The sequence below is a fragment of the Boleophthalmus pectinirostris genome, unplaced genomic scaffold (assembly GCF_026225935.1).
Source record: "Boleophthalmus pectinirostris isolate CB_2022bp ecotype Guang Dong unplaced genomic scaffold, ASM2622593v1 HiC_scaffold_13, whole genome shotgun sequence".
NCBI lineage: Eukaryota > Metazoa > Chordata > Actinopteri > Gobiiformes > Gobiidae > Boleophthalmus > Boleophthalmus pectinirostris.
The window spans coordinates 7,787,637-7,808,846 of NW_026571036.1; the positions used below are offsets into that span (position 1 = coordinate 7,787,637).

At 40.1% G+C, this 21,210-nt stretch overlaps 1 protein-coding gene across 3 annotated transcripts in view; it reads left to right on the forward strand.

The window, feature by feature from the left end:
• slc24a4b (solute carrier family 24 member 4b) overlaps positions 1–21,210 on the forward strand; it is a 148,115-nt gene that overhangs the window by 33,431 nt on the left and 93,474 nt on the right. For all 3 annotated transcript variants that reach the window (XM_020929276.2, XM_055149704.1, XM_055149705.1), the window contains exon 2: positions 10,390–10,503. In XM_020929276.2, coding sequence (XP_020784935.2) covers positions 10,390–10,503 — 114 coding nt within the window. The remainder of the gene's footprint in view (positions 1–10,389; positions 10,504–21,210) is intronic.

The window sequence follows — 21,210 nt, forward strand, 5'->3', positions numbered from 1 at the left end:
CTCAAGTAACAAAATCCATTGCCTCTTCCACCACTGCTTTAATGAGCGATGTGAGCTCTGCGTTCTGACGGCCTTCCTCCCCATAGGCCCTCACAAAACCAGAATCTAATAACTCTGACTCGAGAATGAAACTCTGTGTTAACTGAAACGGGCCCTTTGTACTGGCACCGACGTTTCATCACGGGAGACGGTCACCTGATCCGAGCGGCAGACAATAGAATCATGTGAGTGAGCCAAAAGGCAAAAATCTGCCACGTGGAAAAAAAAACCCACACGAGAGGAACATCTGAACGCGGCGTCAGTCAGATGCTGCTCCAAGGACCAGTCTGCCAAAAGTGCTGCTATTTCTTGCTGTGAAATGCAGCACACGCAAGCTCCACTTCAATACAAGCAACAGCGCAGCAAGACATTTCAATTGCCATTTTAAAGCTGGCAGGCTCACACCGATATCCGATATTTGACCTTCTGCTGTGGCCGATTACCGATATTTGTCAATACTGATATTTAGCTTTCAAAATCCTTGGAGACTTTGATTATTGTGTTGTAAAAATAATAGGGCTGTAACTATAACCATATCTCTCAGTACGATATTATCACGATATGCGTCTCACGATACGATATTTATTGCGATATTTTGCACAGGCTGATATAATTTATAGATAGGACACGTTTCTGCTTTTAAAATACCCTGACAAGATTTTGGTGTGAATTATTTCCGTCATAATCCCAAGAATTCAAGTAAAAAACACATTTCTTCATGATGATTGCACTGAAATGAATCATGGGATATGTAGTTCCCTATATTTTTATTTTTACTATAAACTATAACTTGTAAGTCGATATATTGCGACAGTCCACGAAATTATTGTGAGACTTCTGACGATACGATATCACGATATTTTGGTTATTGTTACATCCCTAAAAAAAATAACACATTTAACTGGGATAAACGATAATGTTCTATTTTCATTCTGATTCATTCATCTTAGACTTAGACAAACTTTATTGATCAACAAGGGAAATTACTTGGAATATAATGTGATGTGTGAGCTACTGTGTCCAATAACAAAGAGTAAAAAATGTAAAAATGGTAATAAACTGACAAATGTCTCCAATTTGCAGCCAATGACATCAATTTGTCGATCCGCCCAATGTCCCTTTTACCGGTGCTGCTCCCCTGGCAGCTACAGACTGGTAGGAGATCTCGAGTAACTTGGTGCACACACTGAAAGACCTGAACTTTCTCATGAAATAGTCTCCTCATGCATTACAGTTGTCCTTCCAGTCCGGGCCGTTGTTTATCTGGACGTCAAGGTACTTGCAGCAGTCACTGAGTGCGTTATACATGCACATCAATAACCCGGTTATTAGCCATATCCCGGTTATGTCAGTATTCGGGTTACTGCGTTTACATGCGCACTGAGAAACCGGGACACTCATATCCGCGTATACATGATCAAATGGAGTATCCCGGTTTCTTGACATAATCTTACAAATGCGCAGGCGCAAAAATTAACTTAAATCAATTTCATAAACCAGGAAAAATACAAACCGTGAGCTCCTTTAGCATAAGAAGCTAAGGAGCTACGAGATCTCCCACAATCCACTGTGCAGATTCTTCATTAAAATCTTCTGCATAAATAAACTCAACTTTACAACATATAAACCATAAACACTATAGAGCCACATCAGCCCGTTTGATCAGATAATTCAGCTGTGATCACATTTGTTTACGTTTTACAGAAACGAAACTTAAGACCGTAGGCTAATTAGCATAAACTGTTAGCGGCGATAAAAACAACTCGCTCCTTGCGCCGCTGATGCGATCAGTTTCTTTTGGACTAAATGACACGACTCTGTGGATTATGTGTGTTATTTCTGTGACAGAAGAGGCGCTAATGATGGTAAGTGTGTTCCGTGCATATAGAGTATAGGAGATAGTTCATGTTTTAGCTTTTCAGCGTCACACGAGTGCAGATTGTACGTGTGCAGGTTTAGCGCAGCTCTTTATTTTACAGTCATTTCACTTGTTTGGTCACTTTATTTATGTTGGTCAATTTATTTATGTCACTACTGTTGTGGTGAAAGGCTGGAAAGTGTCTTTTGGACGCATGCGCACTCAACTTTATGTTGCAGTAACCGGGGTACTGCGTATACATGCCACAAGTATCCCGGTTACTATCGGAATACACCAGCTACAGTAACCCGGTTTCTAATAACCGGGATACTGCCATAACCGGGTTACTGAAACCGGGTTACTGCGTATACATGCACCATCAAGAAACCGGGATACTCTCAAAAAACCCGATCATAACCGGGGTTATTGATGTGCATGTATACGCACTCACTATTTCCACGTCATGGCCCTGGATGGTGACGGGCTCCATTGATGTCCTCTCCTTCCTGAAGTCAGTCACCAATTCCTTGGTCTTGTCAGCGTTCAGGAGCCGATGGTTTGCCTAAGACCACAAAAAAAAATATTGCAGTCAGTGTCCTGGCGTCCAGCTCCTCCTGTCCATCTCTGATACACCCGATCACTAGACCTGGAGCTGTTCTGCAAATCAGAGGTGTACAGAGTGAACAGGAACATTCAAAAATGACACTGAGAATGGAGCGGGAAAAATTTCTGCCTGGAACATCTAGAATGAGTATTGATATCGGTATTGGCCAATATATCGCCCATCTCTCCTATTGACTCGTTATAATAGTTATAGTTTGAGGCTTGGAATTTCGATTGGCAGCTTCACTTCTCTGTAGGGATGTAACGATATCCAAATCTCTCGATACTTTCACCATATGCATCTTGCTGGACGATATTATTTGCGATATTTGGTGAAGGCTGACCAAATTTAGTTTCTTTTTCCTTTTTAAAATGCCTTGAAAAGCCGTTTTAGTACTATTACAATACGCTTTAAAAGTGTTTAACAAGTTATTTTTTCATGTAGTCTGCACTTAAACACCGCAAAGGCTCATGGTCTGTGTAGTTCTTTGTTTTATTTAACTGTTCCTGCACCATAACAGTGAATTTAAGCGAAGAAACTTGTGATTCGAGATATTCTGATGGCCCACGATCTTATTATGAGACTTTATTACGATATTTATTGATGATGATTTATGATGATTATGAGACAATACGATTATGATATTTTTTTTTAAATTTTTTTCTATTTATTTCATTCATAAAGTATAAAAAGACATCGAGAGTGTCACAACATCAGACAAGACAAGAAATGAATGAAAAGGAGCAGAAAGAAGAGAAATCTTACGTTATCTACCCTCCTTTGTCAAAATATTTCAGTTCCCTCAGTCTGTCCCAGGGCAGTTGTGGCTACGGAAGAACCACTGAGTATAGAGTGAATGAATAATGAGGCCTGTGTATCGCTGTGTGAGGTTTTGAATAGCCTGTAAACGGCGCTACAAGTGTAAGGCATCATTGGTATCGACTAAACAATATTTGATTAATTGCGTTTAATATGGTGCCCTTTATGGAGCTGCTGAATGATGTTACAGTCGTTCTAATGTCCTGTTTACTGCATTCATTGAACTGCGTTGTCATAAACTATTTAGTATCGCAAGCCTGACTGTCTCTCTCTCTCTTTCTGCGTCTGTTTTGAATTTGTCATCAGTGATAGAAAATGGCGCAACACGGGCCTTTTATGATCTATGATATAATGTCGTTTTCTCGTCACAAACGTAAATGGAGCTGTGTTTTGTTTCATTCGCACATGTTTAACACACAAATCCTGCATATTTAGGCTGAGTTCCTCTCTCAAACGAGAATAATTTGGATAATTTCAGCCCTGGAAGTGCCAATCTCTACTGAACAAAATATAAAAGATAGCTGAAAACTACCACGACATGACATCAGAATTTGGAACGAAGCATTTTGAGATTTGGAGATGTAGACGGACTCATAATAATGACTCAAAGATGCGTGAATGAAACAAAATTCAACTCCAGGTCTGTTTTTGAGGAGGTAACAACATTATAACATGACTTAAACGGACAGTCAGACATTTTGGACATAGGATCTCGTTTCCTTGTGCCAGACTTGTACATGTCAATGGTCAGTTATCCTGCCACTAAAAACAGTCTTACTCACTCCACAAAACACCCGAAGCAAATCTATTATTACACCAGACTGATAATGATTCGTTTTTTCAGTTTTCGATTTTGTGTTTAAAGGAAGAATGGAAAAAACGGATAACGGCCGTTTCCGTGACTTAAACGATGCTGGACTTTTGTGTCGCATACAGGACTGAATCAGGACTAAAACAGGATTAAACCAGGACTAAACCGTTCTCAGTCCCAGTCTCAGTCCCAGTCCCAGTCTCAGTCCCAGTCCCAGTCCCAGTCCCAGTCTCAGTCTCTGTTCCAGTCCCAGTCCCAGTCTCTGTTCCGGTCTCAGTCCCAGTCTCTGTTCCGGTCCCAGTCCCAGTCTCTGTTCCGGTCAGTCCAGTCCCAGTCAGTCTCAGTTCCAGTCCCAGTCTCAGTCTCTGTTCCGGTCCCAGTCTCAGTCTCTCAGTCCGGTCCAGTCCCAGTCAGTCCAGTCTCAGTCTCTGTTCCGGTCCCAGTCCCAGTCCCAGTCCCAGTCTCTGTTCCAGTCTCAGTCCCAGTCTCTCCAGTCTCAGTCCAGTCTCTGTCCAGTCAGTCTCAGTCTCTGTTCCCGGTCCAGTCTCAGTCTCTGTTCCGGTCCCAGTCTCAGTCCCAGTCCCGGTCCCAGTCTCAGTCCCAGTCTCCCAGTCTCAGTCTCAGTCTCAGTCTCAGTCTCAGTCTCAGTCTCTGTTCCGGTCCCAGTCTCAGTCTCAGTCAGTCCCAGTCTCTGTTCCGGTCCCAGTCTCAGTCTCAGTCTCAGTCTCTGTTCCGGTCTCTGCCCCGGTCTCAGTCCTGGTCTGGTCCTGGTCTGGTCCCAGACCTGGTTTAGTCCTGGTTCAGTCCATATGTGAAAAGTCTGGCATTGCAATTTAAGTCACGAAAACCGGAAACGGCCGTTATCTGTTTTTTCCATTATTCATTTAAACACAAAATCGAAAACTGAAAAAAAACTAATTTATTTGTTTTTTCATTTTGGTTTTGGAGACAGGTAATGAAGAAAACAGTTGGTTTTTTGTTTTCTTATTTTTGGTTTTATATTGAAGAACAAATGAACGAATGATACACAGATCGCTTAGCACCAGCAACCTCTGCAAATACAAGGAACGTATGGAATATTTAAAAAAGTGTCCACACACACGTCTCCAACACTCTGGACCTCATTATCCAAGTTAGCCAATGTCCAGAGATTTCAGACTGTCCCTTTAAACCTCACAAGAGTAAATTTTGTGTAATATAGGACATTTTAAGATACGTTTATATGATGGCGGTCTGAACAGAAGACGCAAAATTGGACTTCGCTCTTCACTTTTTAAGACTTTAACTTCCGCGTTTAGAGGAGTGTTGTTGGGAGAAAATCTGCTTGCATATGGTGACGCAAAAGTGTGTGGAATTCGATTGGGTATGCATGCCCGGCGGCGAGGTGGTGACTCTAGGTGGTGATGTATGTGATGTAAACGTGTGCACAACGTGAGCAGATCTGACCAGAGTTTTGCGTCTTGGGCTCAGTGTAGAAACGTGAAAACAATGCAAATAGTCGCATGCAAAAGATGATGTCAAAATTAATCTGAAAAATCAATAAATTATCCAACTCTTGTGATGGGATGGTTTCAAAAGATTTTTTGTCGGTGTCCACGTCTCAGAGTCATCCCAAAAAAGAAACAGCCGACTTCACTGCTGGCCTTTGACTAAATCAGGAAAGGCACTTCCGACTTCCGATAAAATATTTTGTCATTTTTACCTGCAAGCGTTCTCGTGTAAACAGGCCCTTAAATGAAATCTCGAGACTGTTTGTGTTAGATCGCGACCACGGCTTTATCGTGTTTTCGGTATTTCTTGGAAACGTTGACCCTGTGCCCTTTTGCAGCACACTTCACTTCACTTTAAAACCGTGTTGGGAAGCGCAGTTTGGATCGTGTCGCTCCACACTGCGGCTGCTGTCACCGCCTCTTTACATAATGACCTGTGGAGTGTCCTCATTACACGAGCTTAAGAGCAGTTTACATGAAAAATGAAAGTTGCACCATCTCCTCCTCCTCTTCTCTCCTCCCTCCCTCTCCTCTCGTTTAACTCTCCTCCTCCTTTCTTTCCTCTTCCCTCCTCCTCCTTCATTCTCCTTTTTCCCCTTTCTCAAACTCCCTCCTCCCATCTCCTTTCTCCTCTTCATCCCTCTCCTTTCCCTCTCTACTATCTCCTCCTTTTCTCCTCTAGCTTCCCTCTTTCCTTCCTCTCTCCCCCTCTAATCTCATTTCTCCTTTTTCCCCTCTCCCCCCTTCTCTCCTCTCCCCTCCCTTCCTGTCTCCTTTCTCCTCTTCGTCCCTCTCCTTTCCGTCGCTACTGTCCCCTCTCCTCCCTTTCTCCACTCGCATCCCCTCTCTCCTCCTCTTCTCCTTCCTCTCTTCTCGCTCTCTCCTCCCTCTCTCCTTCCTCTCTCCTCTCTCTCCTTCCTCTCCTAGCTCTCTCCTTCCTCTCCTCCTCTCCTCCCTCTCTCCTCATCTCTCCTCATCCTCACCTTCCTCTCTCCTCCCTCTCTCCTTCCTCTCCCATCTCCTCATCCTATCCTTCCTCTCTCCTCATCTGTCATCCTCCTCTCCTTCCCTCCTCCTCTCCTTCCCCTCTCCTCCTTCCTCTCTCCTCATCTCTCCTCCACCCCTGCTTCCTCTCTCCTTCTCCCCCCTCTCCTCTCATCTCTCCTTCCGCTCTCCTTTCTCTCTCCTCCCTATCTCCTTCCTCTCTCTTTCCCTCTCTCCTCGCCTCCCTCTCCTTCCTCTCTCCTTCCTCTCTCCTCTCATCTCTCATCCTCTCCTTCTGTTCTCTCCCTCCTCCTCTTCCTCTCTCCTCCTCTCCCTCCTCCTCTCCTCCTCTCCTCTCTCTCTCCTCCTTCCTCTCTCTCCCCTCTTTCCTCCTCCTCTCCTTCCTCTCTCCTCCCTCTCTCCTCCTTCCTCTCTCTTTCCCTCTCTCCTCGCCTCCCTCTCTCCTTCCTCTCTCCTTCTCCCCTCTCCCCTCCCTCCTCTCCTTCCCTCTCTTCTCCCTGTCTCCTCTCATCTCTCCTCCTCTCCTTCCTCTCTCCTCTCTGTCCTCCTCCCTCTCTCCTCCTCTCTCCTCCTCCTCTCCTTCCCCTCTCTCCTCCTCTCCTCCCTCTCTCCTCACATAAAGACATAACATCTGTCTTTTGGTCTTGTTGCCATGGCGCACAGCAGCTCCAAAAGGCACAGACCTGATTCAAAGTTTTCAGGAGGATTAAAAGGCCTGAGTCGGGTCGACGTGGTGTGAATGACTGCGCTACACAACACGCTAAATAATAATCATTTCTACGGCGCTTTCTGTTGGAGGAAAAGGAAATTGTTCGCCAACGTGACTCGGATTCTGAATAATCTTGATTTTGATTTAGCTCGATAGATTTCTGAATATTCACCACTGAAATACAGAAAAACAAACGCCACAGTTGCCATTAGAATGTGGAAGATTAGACTGTAGAGTAAGTGAGTGTGTCGTCACCCATAGTGTTCAGCTCCAGTCAAATGAAGCTCACTGAAGCTGGCAGTTCTAATGGCAAATTTAGAGCCAGTTCTGTTTTTAGGAATAGCGAAAATGGCAAAATAATAACACGAGGATCATGTAGAGCAGATTAATACGAACATTTTGCTCATCGAAAACATACTTGGAGTTGTTGTGTTTTGTTTCATTCACACATGTTTAACACACAAACCCTGCGAATTTATGTTATGAACCTCATTAATCCGTGTAAAACCAAAAATAAGAAAACAAAAAACTATTTTCTTCATCCTTTGTCTCCAAAACCAAAATGAAAAAAGTGAATGATTCATTTTTTCAGTTTTCGATTTTGTGTTTAAATGAATAATGGAAAAAACTGATAACTGCAGTTTCCGTGACTTAAACTGTGATGCCGGACTTTTGTGCCACATACAGACTAAACCAGGACTGAACCAGGTCTAAACCAGGTCTAAACCAAGTCTAAACCAGAACTAAACAAGGGCTGAACCAGGACTGAGCATCGGGACGGGCCAAGAGGTGCGCCCGCGTAGACTGTCAGGTGACCGACTGAGACTGGGACCGAGACCGGGACTGAGACCGGGACTGAGACACCGGGAACTGACTGACCGGGACTGAGACCGGGACTGAGACCGGGACTGAGACCGGGACTGAGACCGGGACTGAGACCGGGACTGAGACGAGTTTAGACCTGATTTAGTCCTGGTTTAGTCCTGGTTTAGACCTGTTTCAGTCGTGGGATCAGTCCTGGGTTCAGTCCATATGCAGCGCAAAAGTCCGGCAACGCAGTTTAAGTTATGGAAACGGGAAACTGTTAACCACTTTTTTTTCATTTTGGTTTTGGGGACAAATCATGAAGAAAATTGTTGTTTTTTGGTTTTATTTTGAAAAACGATTGAACGAATGATACATGGATTCTCATTGTACCTGAGTGTTTAGGCTGAGTTCTTCTCTCAAACTGAAAACTGTCTGTTCCACCTCATGATATCATGGGTTAAAACAGGAAGTGCTCCAATGTGTTTTTAAACTCCGTGCACCTTCACTACAATCATTTGGATGATTTCAGCTCTGGACTTGCCGATCTCTACTGAACAAAAGATAAAACGTAGCTGTTAACCTGAAAACTGCAACTACATGACATCACAAAGTCAAACAGAGCATTTTGAGTTTTGGAGATGTAGACAGACTAATACTGCAGGATTACTCAAACTTGTGTGAATGAAACAAAACACAACTCCGGGTCTGTAGTATGTAGACTCACAGCAGCAGTTTCAGAGGGAGCGATGACCATTTTTCAATACAAACTGAATTGGAGCCAGAGTCGATGGAGCCTGAATCATGCTCACTTCCTGTTTGGAACGCAGCAGATAACGGGTTCGCTCTGTACAGTTTATGGGAAGAACCTGGGAGGGTGGTGCACTTAAGCAGTTCAAATGAGGCTAAAAAGAATAACCGCTTCAGACTCGAGATCAATGAAACATGGGTTGATGTGAATTTTGCAGAGGAAACTTTAGAGTAAAAGCTACAAATGGAACTTTAAATTGTACAAAGAAATCAAGAAGTAGTAGTGAAAGAAGTATCAGAAAACTAGATACTCATTTGAGCAGGTTTTGATACTAAGTCCCATTCACAGGACAGAAATGAACCTTTCCCGAATAACTTTATCAGAACAAGTATAAGAGCACCTAGACTCGTATACGCCTGTGAACCACCAACGGCTATGGAACCTACCTGGACCACTGAGGGATTATTTTTATTATCATCATGGTATTGGAATCTTTTTGGAGTGGTATCAAGTTTGAAATTTTGTATGGTGACTACTTGTGTGTGTGTCTTTTGCATTTTTTGTGTGTCTTCTAGGGGTGTAGCAGTACACAAATGACTTACATTAGCATCTTGTTGCTCCTCTCTCTGTATCTGCTGCTGTGAGCCTCGTCATTTTGGTCTTAAAATGTTCATATTAACATCATCCTGAATTTTTTTTTGACCGTCAAAAAAATCGTATTCATAACAGAATATGGCTCCAGATTCGCTCCTATAACCATGAGCATCGGGAGCCTCATTTGAGCGGCGCTGACTGCTGTGGGTGACGTCACACTCGCATAGTCCATTTCTTTTATACAGTCTATGTTTGGTTCGTACCTCAGGTTTGAGGTCACAGATCGGTTCATTTCCAGTACAGTATGGGAACAAAATGCAGATTCCGTGCCGGTGAAAGTGAGGACCGGGGCGCGCCAACCGTAGTTTTGCGAGGATTCATGTGGTTCGGAGGGAGGTAGTCAAGGTGGGGGGCAGTTATTGTCAAGGCGACCGCCCTAACTATAAAGCACTACGGAAAACACTGCCACCCCAATCAAAAAGCCGAGCCTTCTGTGTAGCTGCACATGTAGTGGCAGAATGTAAACACACACAAATTGCGCAAACTAACTCATGCACAACTCTGCACCTGAACGACCCGTACTGAAACGGTTCAGCACGAATACATGTACCTTTACACTTCTAGTGTCTTCTATGCTTACGTTTAGTATCACAGTATATCCATACTTTGATATTCTTGCACACCTCTAATGTGATGGAGTCACATATTGTCCAGGACCGTCTCTGTAGTAAAGTGTTCATTTGTATTCTTTAATCATTTGGTTTCCAAAACAAAATATCTGTCTGTTCTGGAGGCACTTTTTAAGGCCAGTACACTAAAAGTTTATATAAAAGCAAGACTGTTCTCAATATCTCATGAAATGCTCTGTACAATCTCTAACCTGTAGCTGCTCCTGTGTGTTTTAGGTCACAGCATGGTGATGGTGGAGGACGGGGACCAGGGCCTGGAGCACTGGGGCAGACGGCTCATGGCCTCTGAGCTGGACAACAACACCGTGCCCAAGAACTGCTCCCAACCAGGTCTGTACTTTTTTATGTGTATCCTGTTCTAATATGAAGTAGGAACAAGAAAATGAGGTCCTATGTCCGAAATACCGGCCTGTCTCTTTAAGTTGTTATCCAAATTGGTGCACGAGAAGAGCAGATGCAGCAGAGACGGCCGCGCGCTGGGACGATTAAGGACTTGTACTGTACTCCTGTATCCTCCTGTAGACTGTATAGTGCTGCTGTGAGTAGTTGCGGGTCTCTTGCTGTTCTAAGCAGAGTTAAGGCTATTTAAAGGGTCGGGTATTGATTGCGTTGCTGCGTCGCGGTGCAGGAGGCTCTATCCCAGACGAGTGCTGACACCACACGGCTGCACACGGATCCTCACGCCGTCGTCCACTGGAACACGAGGAATGAGTATCGAAATTGAGTTGGAAATTACAGTATCGAACAACACTAAAGACTAAACTCGATACTGAATACTGATTCTGAAACACTCTTTAGACAACAGAATGTGATTTTCAACATTAAACGGCCCATATTACTCTATTTTCTGATCTATTTTCTTTAGTTTTTTTCCTCTTCACAAACAAACCTGGAGTTGTTTTGTTATTCACACATTTTTAACGCACAAACTAGGGCTGCTCATGATGGAAAAAAAATCATTGTCACGATTATTTTGGTCAATATTGAAATCACGATTATTCAAACGATTATTTTTTAGTTACACAATGCATTTATTTTGCATTTCTCTCTCTCAAAAAACACTTTTGATAATTTATGCAAAACTTTCAAATAGAAAATAAACATAGGCTACAAATATGTACACTGTGCGATTTTAGTGTTAAAGTAAAATTTTTGGGATCGGGCAGAGTTTTGGCTTAATCGTGTGTCGTGGTTCATGTAGTCAACATGGGGTAACAAGAACCGATTCATACTTCACGACCAGCTCCTGATCAGCAGTCGTAGGTCACAAGAATATCAAACCTGTTTTGAAAATCCTGTCACCTCTCGTGAGGGTTTCGCTCTGTTGAAAGTCGTTCCACGAGCTGTGAACTTTTAAACCCTGCGATTTGGTCGTACAGTTTGAGCTGCGGCTGAGCGAAACGATCGAAAATATCGCACAGTGTACATCCGGCATGAAAGAAGTTTTAGCGATAGAAAATTTTAAATGAATAAAATGCATTTTGAAATATAAATGTATCCAAAATAAAGTATATATCCAGCTGTTCAACGATCTCTATATTTAAATAAATAAATAAATATTCTTCCCAAAATCCCCAAATAAACGTTAAGCTTTATCATTTCAACTATACGAGTTTGGAGATTGTTTGACACACAAATCGAAATCGTGATTAAAAACTCAATGAATTGCACAGCCTTAGCACAAACCCTGCGTATTTAGTTCTTTAAGTTCTTCTCTCAAACTGAAAACACTCTGTTCCACCTTCAGAATCAGAATCAAATTTATTTGTCATTCCAGTATAAAAAATACACAGAAACGAAACAATGCACTCAGGTCCAGGTCAACAGCAGCACAGATAACAATAAGAACAAATAGTTATAATAAGAATAAATAGTTATAACAAGAATAAAATAGTTAAAAATATTGTATGTCAACCCGCCCCCATTTTCTAAAGTGCGTTCCAAGTCAGTGCTGTTTTGTAGTGTTTTTTCTGACAGAATTAATCTGTCTCACGGCATCAGGATAAAAACTGTTCCGTAGTCTCGTGGTCCTGGCCTGTAGGTGGTGTGATATAATAACAATGTAAGTGCACCACAAGGAGGAACAGAGCGTTTTGAGCTTTGGAAATGTAGACATACTCATATTAAAGTTACTCCAAAATGTGTGAATGAAACAAAACACAACTCCAGGTCTGTTTTTGAGGAGGTAACAACATTATAACTTGGCTCGGAACAAGTTATTTGGAAAAACACAGTTGTGGTTGACACTTCAGTTAAAGTTAAGCAAAATTTATTCAAGGTAGTAATTTCTGTCTGTACAGTATATAGAGGTAGACCTTTAACCGTTCAGTTGATTAATCAGTAGTGATGCTGAGATCCGATACTGGCATCCGATATCAATGCTAAAAATATCGATACTGACAAAATTGCTCACTCAGATATTGTCTTCCAAATATCTGTTCAGTGGACATCCTGATTGGACATATATAAGTTGCTCTGTTGTTACTTGAGGGATAAATAACAGCTCCATAACACATTTGGATCAGTTTTGTCCCATTTTTATTTTGTTTTCACTCTCTGCGCCGGCATGGTTTAATATTTGGTATTGGCAGAAATGTAAAGCCATAATATCACAGTCTGTATTGGAACTGAAAAGCTTGATCAGTGCTTCACTATCAGTCGAAAGTGTCTCAGTCGACCAAAATTTGTATTCATTTTCGTTTTATACGGATTTATGAGAAAACAGCCAGACCTTTACAGACTAAATCGCGTTAATAGCTTGTACTGTGTTTGACAAACAGGATCAGAGCAGGGCTCGCAGTGTGTGGGAGGTGCTCTCAAGTGTTAGTTCGTGATCATAGTGTGAAGAAAAGCTCCAAATGAATCCTGCTATTTTATATGTTACATTAGTGTAACCAAGGCAATGCAATTCTGTCCCAATGTTCCCTTTTTAGACAGAAAGAAATATTCTTCATGTTTTAGAAAACTCTTAAATGATCTTCATCACAAAGCTGTGTGTTGTTGTGATGAGATTTGAGTAGTTCGTGCTGGGCTATGACACAGTTGCCGCATGTGAAAGCTCAAAACCTCCAGAATTCCCTCCCTGAGCTGCAGAGGCTGCACTAGCACTGATTCATGATTGTCTGCAGGAGCTGGGGTTTAGTAAGTGACCATTCAGATCAGAGAGAGGCATTTTAACCAAGTGGATTTCAGAATTTAAACTGGCAACCCAACTGAGAGACTCGTGAGGCTCAGGCCCCGTTTACACGTATCGTACGACTTCAGTAAACTACAAAGCCGCAGCGCACACAAACACACACGGAGCAGACAGCGACTGCGCAGCGAAAAATACCCACAGACACACTCATCACTCCACGCCGACGAGGAACGGAATGGAGGAACGAACTGAAAAAGCACAACTGAACAACTGAGTCACTGCGAACACGCCGACAATCCGTTGGTCCCAGACAGCACCCTCCCTACACGCCACAACTGAACAAAGCCCAGAGTCACCGTGAACGCCACAAACAAAGTCACACTGACCCATCCAACTGTTGCGTTTCGTTTAAAGTTGGTTTATTTGTGGAAAAAATTTCAAAAAATAGACCATTTAATGACAGTGCGCCTTATAATCCAGAGCGCCTAATAGTACAGAAAATACGGTATACGGATATTTTTAAAAACTGAGACATTTCCCTTCGTTTGTACCCATCTTTTACACGCAAACAGCGAATTCACCTTTGAAACAAATCTTTCTAAAAACTCGGGCTAGAGTGGAGATTCTGAAAAACTACGGTTTGGTGTTTGCGTGTAAAATGAGATAGTTTTAGGAGCTGACGCATCAAAAGTGCGACCAGTGTTTCCCTTTTGCTCTGATGATGATGATGATGATGAAGCATTCAGAGCAGCAGTCACATTTCTTCTGGTGCAAACAATTTTCATGTGTTTACATTTGTACACACAGCTGATGTTTCATTTCCATGACCAGAGACGAATGAGCTCGGAGGTCAGTGGTTTTGACGCTTCTCTACTTTACTACAAGTTCCTTTGCTTAAATGCATAGTTTTATAGCAGCAACAGCTTATGAACTTCTGAAACTACATATCCCATGATTCATTTCAGTGCAAACAACATGAAGAAATATGTTTTTTACTTGAATTCTTGGGATTATGATGGTAATAATTCACACCAATATCTCGTCGAGGTATTTTAAAAGCAAAAAAAGTGTCCCATCTATAATTATATCAGCCTCTTCAAAATATCACAGTAAATATCGTACCGTGAGATGCATATCATGATAATATCGTACCGAGAAATTTGGATATCGTTACATCCTTAGTCTTGAGTATCGAGTCTCTTCCTTAGTATCGAAATTGAGTTTGAAATTTGAGTATATAGTGCGTAAAATCTGCCTCACCAGGATTATTTAACCAGGCGTGACATCAAATCAAATCCCTTGGTGTGTTTTCGAGGTACCATGTTGTGCTTTTTCTTTTTTTTTTTTTTTTTACCGTGGTCAGGAGCTCAGAGTAGATTTAGCAGACTTATGTGGCCTGTTAAGTGCTAATGGAAAGAATGCCAAATGAGGAGATTAGGCGCTGGACGTTTTGCCCTAATCCCAAAGATTAAAGTATTCTTCTGGATCTTTCCGACATCTCCGTTGAGTCAGGGGCACAGTCACGGCCCTGTTACTCGCTCCGAGGAACAGCCGGTCATGTGACTGGTCTTTATGGGCGTCACTTGACATAACAGCATTCCACAGAACCAGTAGTTTAATGTTGAAATGTATCGCAGGTCCAGAGTAGTACTTAAAATGAAAAAGATGAAGTTTAAGTACTCAATTTTCTATTTTAAGTGAAAGTACAGCATGGGCAAAAATTTTATCAAGTAAAAGTACTGCATGAAAAAATCTACTTAAGTATTAAAGTGCCTGTTTAAAAATGTACTATGTAATGCAATGTAATTTAAGCATTTTGCACAAATTTTTAGAACAATTAAAGGATGAAATGCAGTGATTTTGATTCAGCTGATTTTAAGTCAGTTGATTTCTTAGGCCCCATCCACACTAGTAATTATTCGAGTCTTTTTCGTTGTGGATGCAGTGTTCCTCCACACTAATCCGACAGAATACGGCTCTTGTGGACGCCTGAAAACATTGATACGTTGATGTAGGAGCTCTAGTTGCCGTCCTTATTGGACCACGTCGCTGTGACTTCTGCCTTCCACACTCTGAGCTGCCATGCTCGTCTTAAAATCCAGTGTTATGTTCAGTAACAACTGAACTTCGTCGTCGCTCCATGAAAAGAAAAGTTTTCACGCTCACCATCTTCCTCCGCTCGAAATCGGCTGCTGCAACTTCACATACGGTTCTCCACTTCCTTGTTTTTACCACCCACGTGACGTTGTGACTTTGTGACGTTGTGACGCCAGCCCAAGCAGTTTCACGTTGCTGTGTGGATAGATTGCGGACGCAGAAACAACGTGCCTGGACGCAAATCATTTCCGATACGGTGATATGGTGATTCGTTTCAGTGTAAATGTAACCTTAATTTTTTTTTTTTAGCAGTATTTGGTTTGTTTAAAGTTCGAACAAAAACTCAAATTATTCAATGTGCTAAAGTCTCAGCCATTTCAAAGTACTTTTTACTTTTTAAAATGTAGCGAGTAGAAAACAGTGGAGTAGAAAGAACAGATAAACATTCTCAAATGTAGTGAAGTAAAAGTAAAAAGTATCTAAAAAAAAACAAAAAAACAAACAAATATAAAATATATATACACACACTTAAGTACAAATTGTAGACATCTGTACTTAAGTTTGTACTTTTACTTTTGTACTTCATTACTTTCCACCACTGCTACTGATGACACACATAACTCTTGTTTTCAAACATCATATTTTTACTCTTTAGAATATTTGACAGTGTAACAGAACTCCATACTTCAATAAACAATCTTGAAACGTTTTATGCCACTGATAATTAAAATAACAAATCCCAATAACATTTTTTAGATTTTTTAAATGTACAGTATCATTTAAAAGGCACGAGCAGCAACACATAAATCACCAAATGAAGCAATGATTAGTCACAGAAGTGAATTATTCAACTGTCTAGAGCTCAAATCTCATCACTTACAATTTTTGCAATATAAATATATTCTTTAATCTTTCTTATATTTAATGATAAACCCATATAGTAAGTTGTTGTCCTTAGGCCTGTCACCATAATAAGTTACTAATGTGCACTTCCTGACTCTTGCTTTGTAATTAGATACAGACAGTCTACAGCATGACTACAGATACTACAAAAAAAAAATCAGGTACAGGCACTTTTAAGTACAGTTTGGGCTACTCTATACCATAAATTAAATTTGAAATAGTATGGCATGAATAAATGAAAGAAAGAAAGCAGTATTCATGTTTTATTGATGAAGGAAATATATTACAAATTGTTCAAAAAGCTAAAAGTTTAACATTATACAAGACACTTTAAAAACCAGAATATAAAAGACTGAGCAAAGTAAAAATGACGCCCAAGATACTGCAAATCTATGGACATCTTGTAGTACTAACACGTGAATACTTCATAAACAGAACCTTAAAGTCAAAGCCTGACCCAGTACTGTCATAATAAGGCTGTACAATTAATTGAATTTTGATCGTGGTTTTGATTTGTGTGTCAAAAGATCTCCAAACTCATAACAGAGTTGAAACGATAAAGCTGAACAAAGTTTATTTTGGGATATTTTTTTAAATATAAATGAGTATATTTATTTCATTTTGTAAATATAGAGATTGTAGAACAGCTGGATGTATAGTTTATTTTGGATACATTTATGTTTCTCAATGCGTTATTTCATGTTCAAAGTGTATTTTATTAATTTTATGTTTTATACATCACAAAAACTGCTCTAAAGTTCATATTTGTAGCCTATATTTATTATCAATTTGAAAGTTTTGCGTAAGTTATCAGTAACAAAGTGTTTTTTTTTAGAGGGACAAGCTGAATAAAGGCATCATGGAACTAAAAAATAATCTTTTGAATAACTATGATTTCAATATTGACCAAAATAATCATGATAATTATTTTTTTCCATAATCAAGCAGCCCTACATCATAGTACCAGATACTGCACAACTATGGACATCTTGAAGTACTAATATGTGAATACTTCATTGACAAAATCTTGCAGTACTTGTCAAAGCCTAGTAATTTTACCAGATACTCCATCTCTATGTACATTTTGTAGTACTAATATGTGAATACTTCATAAACAGAATCTTGAAGTACTTATCAAAGCCTGACCTAGTAGTGTCATAGTAATTTGACCATCTACTGCACATCTACGTACATCTTGAAGTAGTAATATGTGCATAGTTCACAGGCAGAATCTTGTAGTACTTGTCAAAGCCTGACCCAGTACTGTCATAGTAACTACCGTGTACTGTACATCTATGGACATCTTGAAGTCATAGTAATTTAAGAGATACCGCACATCTGTGTACATTTTGTAGTACTAATATGCGAATACTTCATAAAGAGAATATTGAAGTACTTTGCAAAACCTAACCCAACACTGCCTCTTCCAGATACTGCACATCTATGAAGTAGTAATATGTGGATACTTCACAGGCAGAATCTTGTAATACTTATCCAAGCCTGACCCAGAACTGTCATTGTAATTTTACCATGTACTGCACATCTATAGACATCTTGAAGTACTAATATGTGAAAACTTCATCAACAAAATCTTGCAGTACTTGTCAAAGCCTAGTAATTTTACCAGATACTGCACATCTATGTACATTTTGTAGTACTAATATGTGAATACTTCATAAACAGAATCTTGAAGTACTTATCAAAGCCTGACCCAGTACTGTCATAGTAACTACCATGTACTGCACATCTATGGACATCTTGAAGTACTAATATGTGAATACTTCATTGACAAAATCTTGCAATACTTGTCAAAGCCTAGTAATTTTAAACCAGATACTCCACGTCTATGTACATTTTGTAGTACTAATATGCAAATACTTCATAAACAGAATCTTGAAGTACTTAACAAAACCTGACCCAGTACTGTCATAGTAACTACCATGTACTGCACATCTATGTACATTTTTTGTGAATACTTCATAGACAAAAATCTTGCAGTACTTGTCAAAGCCTGACCAGATACTGCACATCTACCTACATTGTGTAGTAACATCCTCCAATACTGCAAATCTATGGACACCTTGTAGTACTAATATGTGGGTACTACACAGGCAGAATCTTGAAGTACTTATCAAAGCCTGACCCAGTGCTGTCATAGTAATTGTACTAGATACTGCACATCTACTTACATTTTGTAGTAACATCCTCCATACTGCAAATCTATGGACACCTTGTAGTACTAATATGTGGGTACTACACAGGCAGAATCTTGCAGTACTTATCAAAGCCTGACCCAGTACTGCCACAATAGCCCTACCCCTCCGTCTCCCCCGGGTATTGCCCCTCACTGTGCTTGTATGTGGTATTTCTCTGATGTGGAACGCGATGGAGACCCTTCTATGGAGATTTATGCTTATTGTGTAAAACATGTGTGCGCGATCCGTCTTTTAATTAGGCTCATGTTTACGGGGGGTACTGGGTACAGAGTGATGTTATGGTAAAGTGGGGCTAGGAGGAGGAGCTGCTGTTGAAGTAAGTAGTAGTAGTTGGAGTATTTGGCGTGAAAGGTGTCTTTTTCTGGTCTTTCAAGAAAAAAAATATTCCAAATTTTATTATCACTACCCACATACCATAAATTACACGTGAAAATCGGACCCTGTTACGTTTTCTTGTTTTTAACAGGACCCTCACACATAACCTACTTCAAATTTTCAACATTTGGTGATTTTTTTTTTTTTTTTTTTTTTAAACAGTCCTGGTGCATATCTTGATTCTCCAAAAAAATTTAAGGGTCTCCTACACCTACAAGTAGGTTTAAAAAGGGGCTAAAAATGGTAAGGCCATGAGAATGACTGAGCTTTTTTTTTTTTTTTTTTTTCATTTTTAAGTTCATGTAAAATGACACAGAGTTGAGATACCAAACTTTCGATCGATGTTATTTGAAAACAGAGTAGAGGAGTACAAGCCTACAAAATTTCAGCCCTCTACGTGTGATACTTACGGAGATATCGACCTGTGAAAACGGCCAAGAAAAAATGACATGATTTTGGGCACGTAAATTGACACATACTCCCTTCACTAAATGAGCTGTAACTTGAAAACTATTGATCGATAATTACTAACATTTCACAGGGTTGGTACATGATATTAAAGGACCAGCTGGTAATTTTTTCTAAATTTTTAAACACATGATGCGTGAGATTTTCTGGAAATGTGATGAAATGGCGTGGAATGACCCTAATGCGGTTTCCATGAAGTGCAACCGGCTTATGAATCAGGCCTAGGTATTTGTGAAATGTACTTTCAAATGTTTTATCTAACGGCATATGCTTTCATGTATATGGAATCACATTTGATTTTATTTTTATAGTTTAAGCTTTACGTTATTACAAAAACTATACCAAAGCCTACGTGATAATCTTTGAGCACTACCATAACTGTGACAAAAAGAGCCTGACCGATATGGATTTTTATTTTATTTTTTTATCTAATATGCTACAGATAAAAAGAATTTGGAGGTGTCAGTAGCTGATAGACTAGATGATATATTTAGTGATGTAAAAATTCACTGTAAATAGTCAAGCTGATTATAGAACTTAGATTTGGCTTTACTGGATGGTTTATTTAGATTATAAATCCACCTAATGACATTTTTGCATGAAATTGTAGCCAGTAAAGAAAGTAAGTAAACTACAGCTTAGCATTTAGTGATAATTAGTGTAAATATGCGCGTGCTGTGATAATTAATTCTATGTGTAAATGTAAACTTCACACCTCTCTTCACAGCTCATCTACATATCAATCCGCGTCCAGTAATGTGTGTACAGTCGCTACAGTCACTTTACAGTCCCAGTGTAAGAGAAAACAGGCTGTTAATGTGTGCAAACCAAAAAAGATTGGGAACAGAAGAAGCAGAACAGGGAAAGGACGAACGGTAGCTTCAAAACTGACACATTTGCGACACTCACCGCTCACACAGGCACCTCTCAGATCACAAGTCTTCACTAATAAGTGTCCTTTCAATCCTGGCTCACAACAATCGTCCGTAAAAAGAATATAATCCAGCATGTTGACCGCAGCTGTGTGAGTGTGTGTCCTCTGTCGATGGGTCAGTCCTCGCTGCTCTGCACTCGCACTTTGATTTAAAAAAGCTGTAGGTTTGTTGCTGGACTAAACACTGATGCGGCGCCACATATTTGGACATTTATCTGTCTGTATTAATCTGTATTGTTGTGCAATTAATCGAATTTTGATCACAATTTCGATTTGTGGGTCAAACGATCTCCAAACTCATCTAATCGAGTTGAAACGATAAAGCTTAACAAAGTTTATTTTGGGATTTTTTTTTTTTTATATAAACAAGCATATTTAATTTTTTAAATGTAGAGATTGTAGAACAGCTGTGTATATATAGTTTGTTTTGGATACATTTGTTTTTCTATGCCTTATTTCATGTTCAAAGTGTTAAATATTTTATTCATTTTATGTTTTATACGTCGCAAAACTGCTCTAAGGTACATATTTGTAGCCTATATTTATTTTCTATTTGAAAGTTTTGCATAAATTATCAATAACAAACTGTTTTTTTAGAGAGAAATGCAGAATAAATGCATCATGTAACAAAAATATAATGGTTTGAATAATCGTGATTTCAGTATTGATCAGAATGCTTGTGATAATTATTTTCTCCATAATCGAGCAGCCCTATTCTCTATACAAGATTAAATAGACATAATATAGGTGAGTTTCATTGTTGACAAAAGCGTACGTCGGCGGCAAGAAACACTAATTCAAAATGACGGACGGAGTGAGAAAGCAAAGGGTAAAGGGTATTGATCCCGGTTATTTATCCACTCTAACGGCAGAGGACCCAAGACCATTTGACCAGAAATTGGTCATAA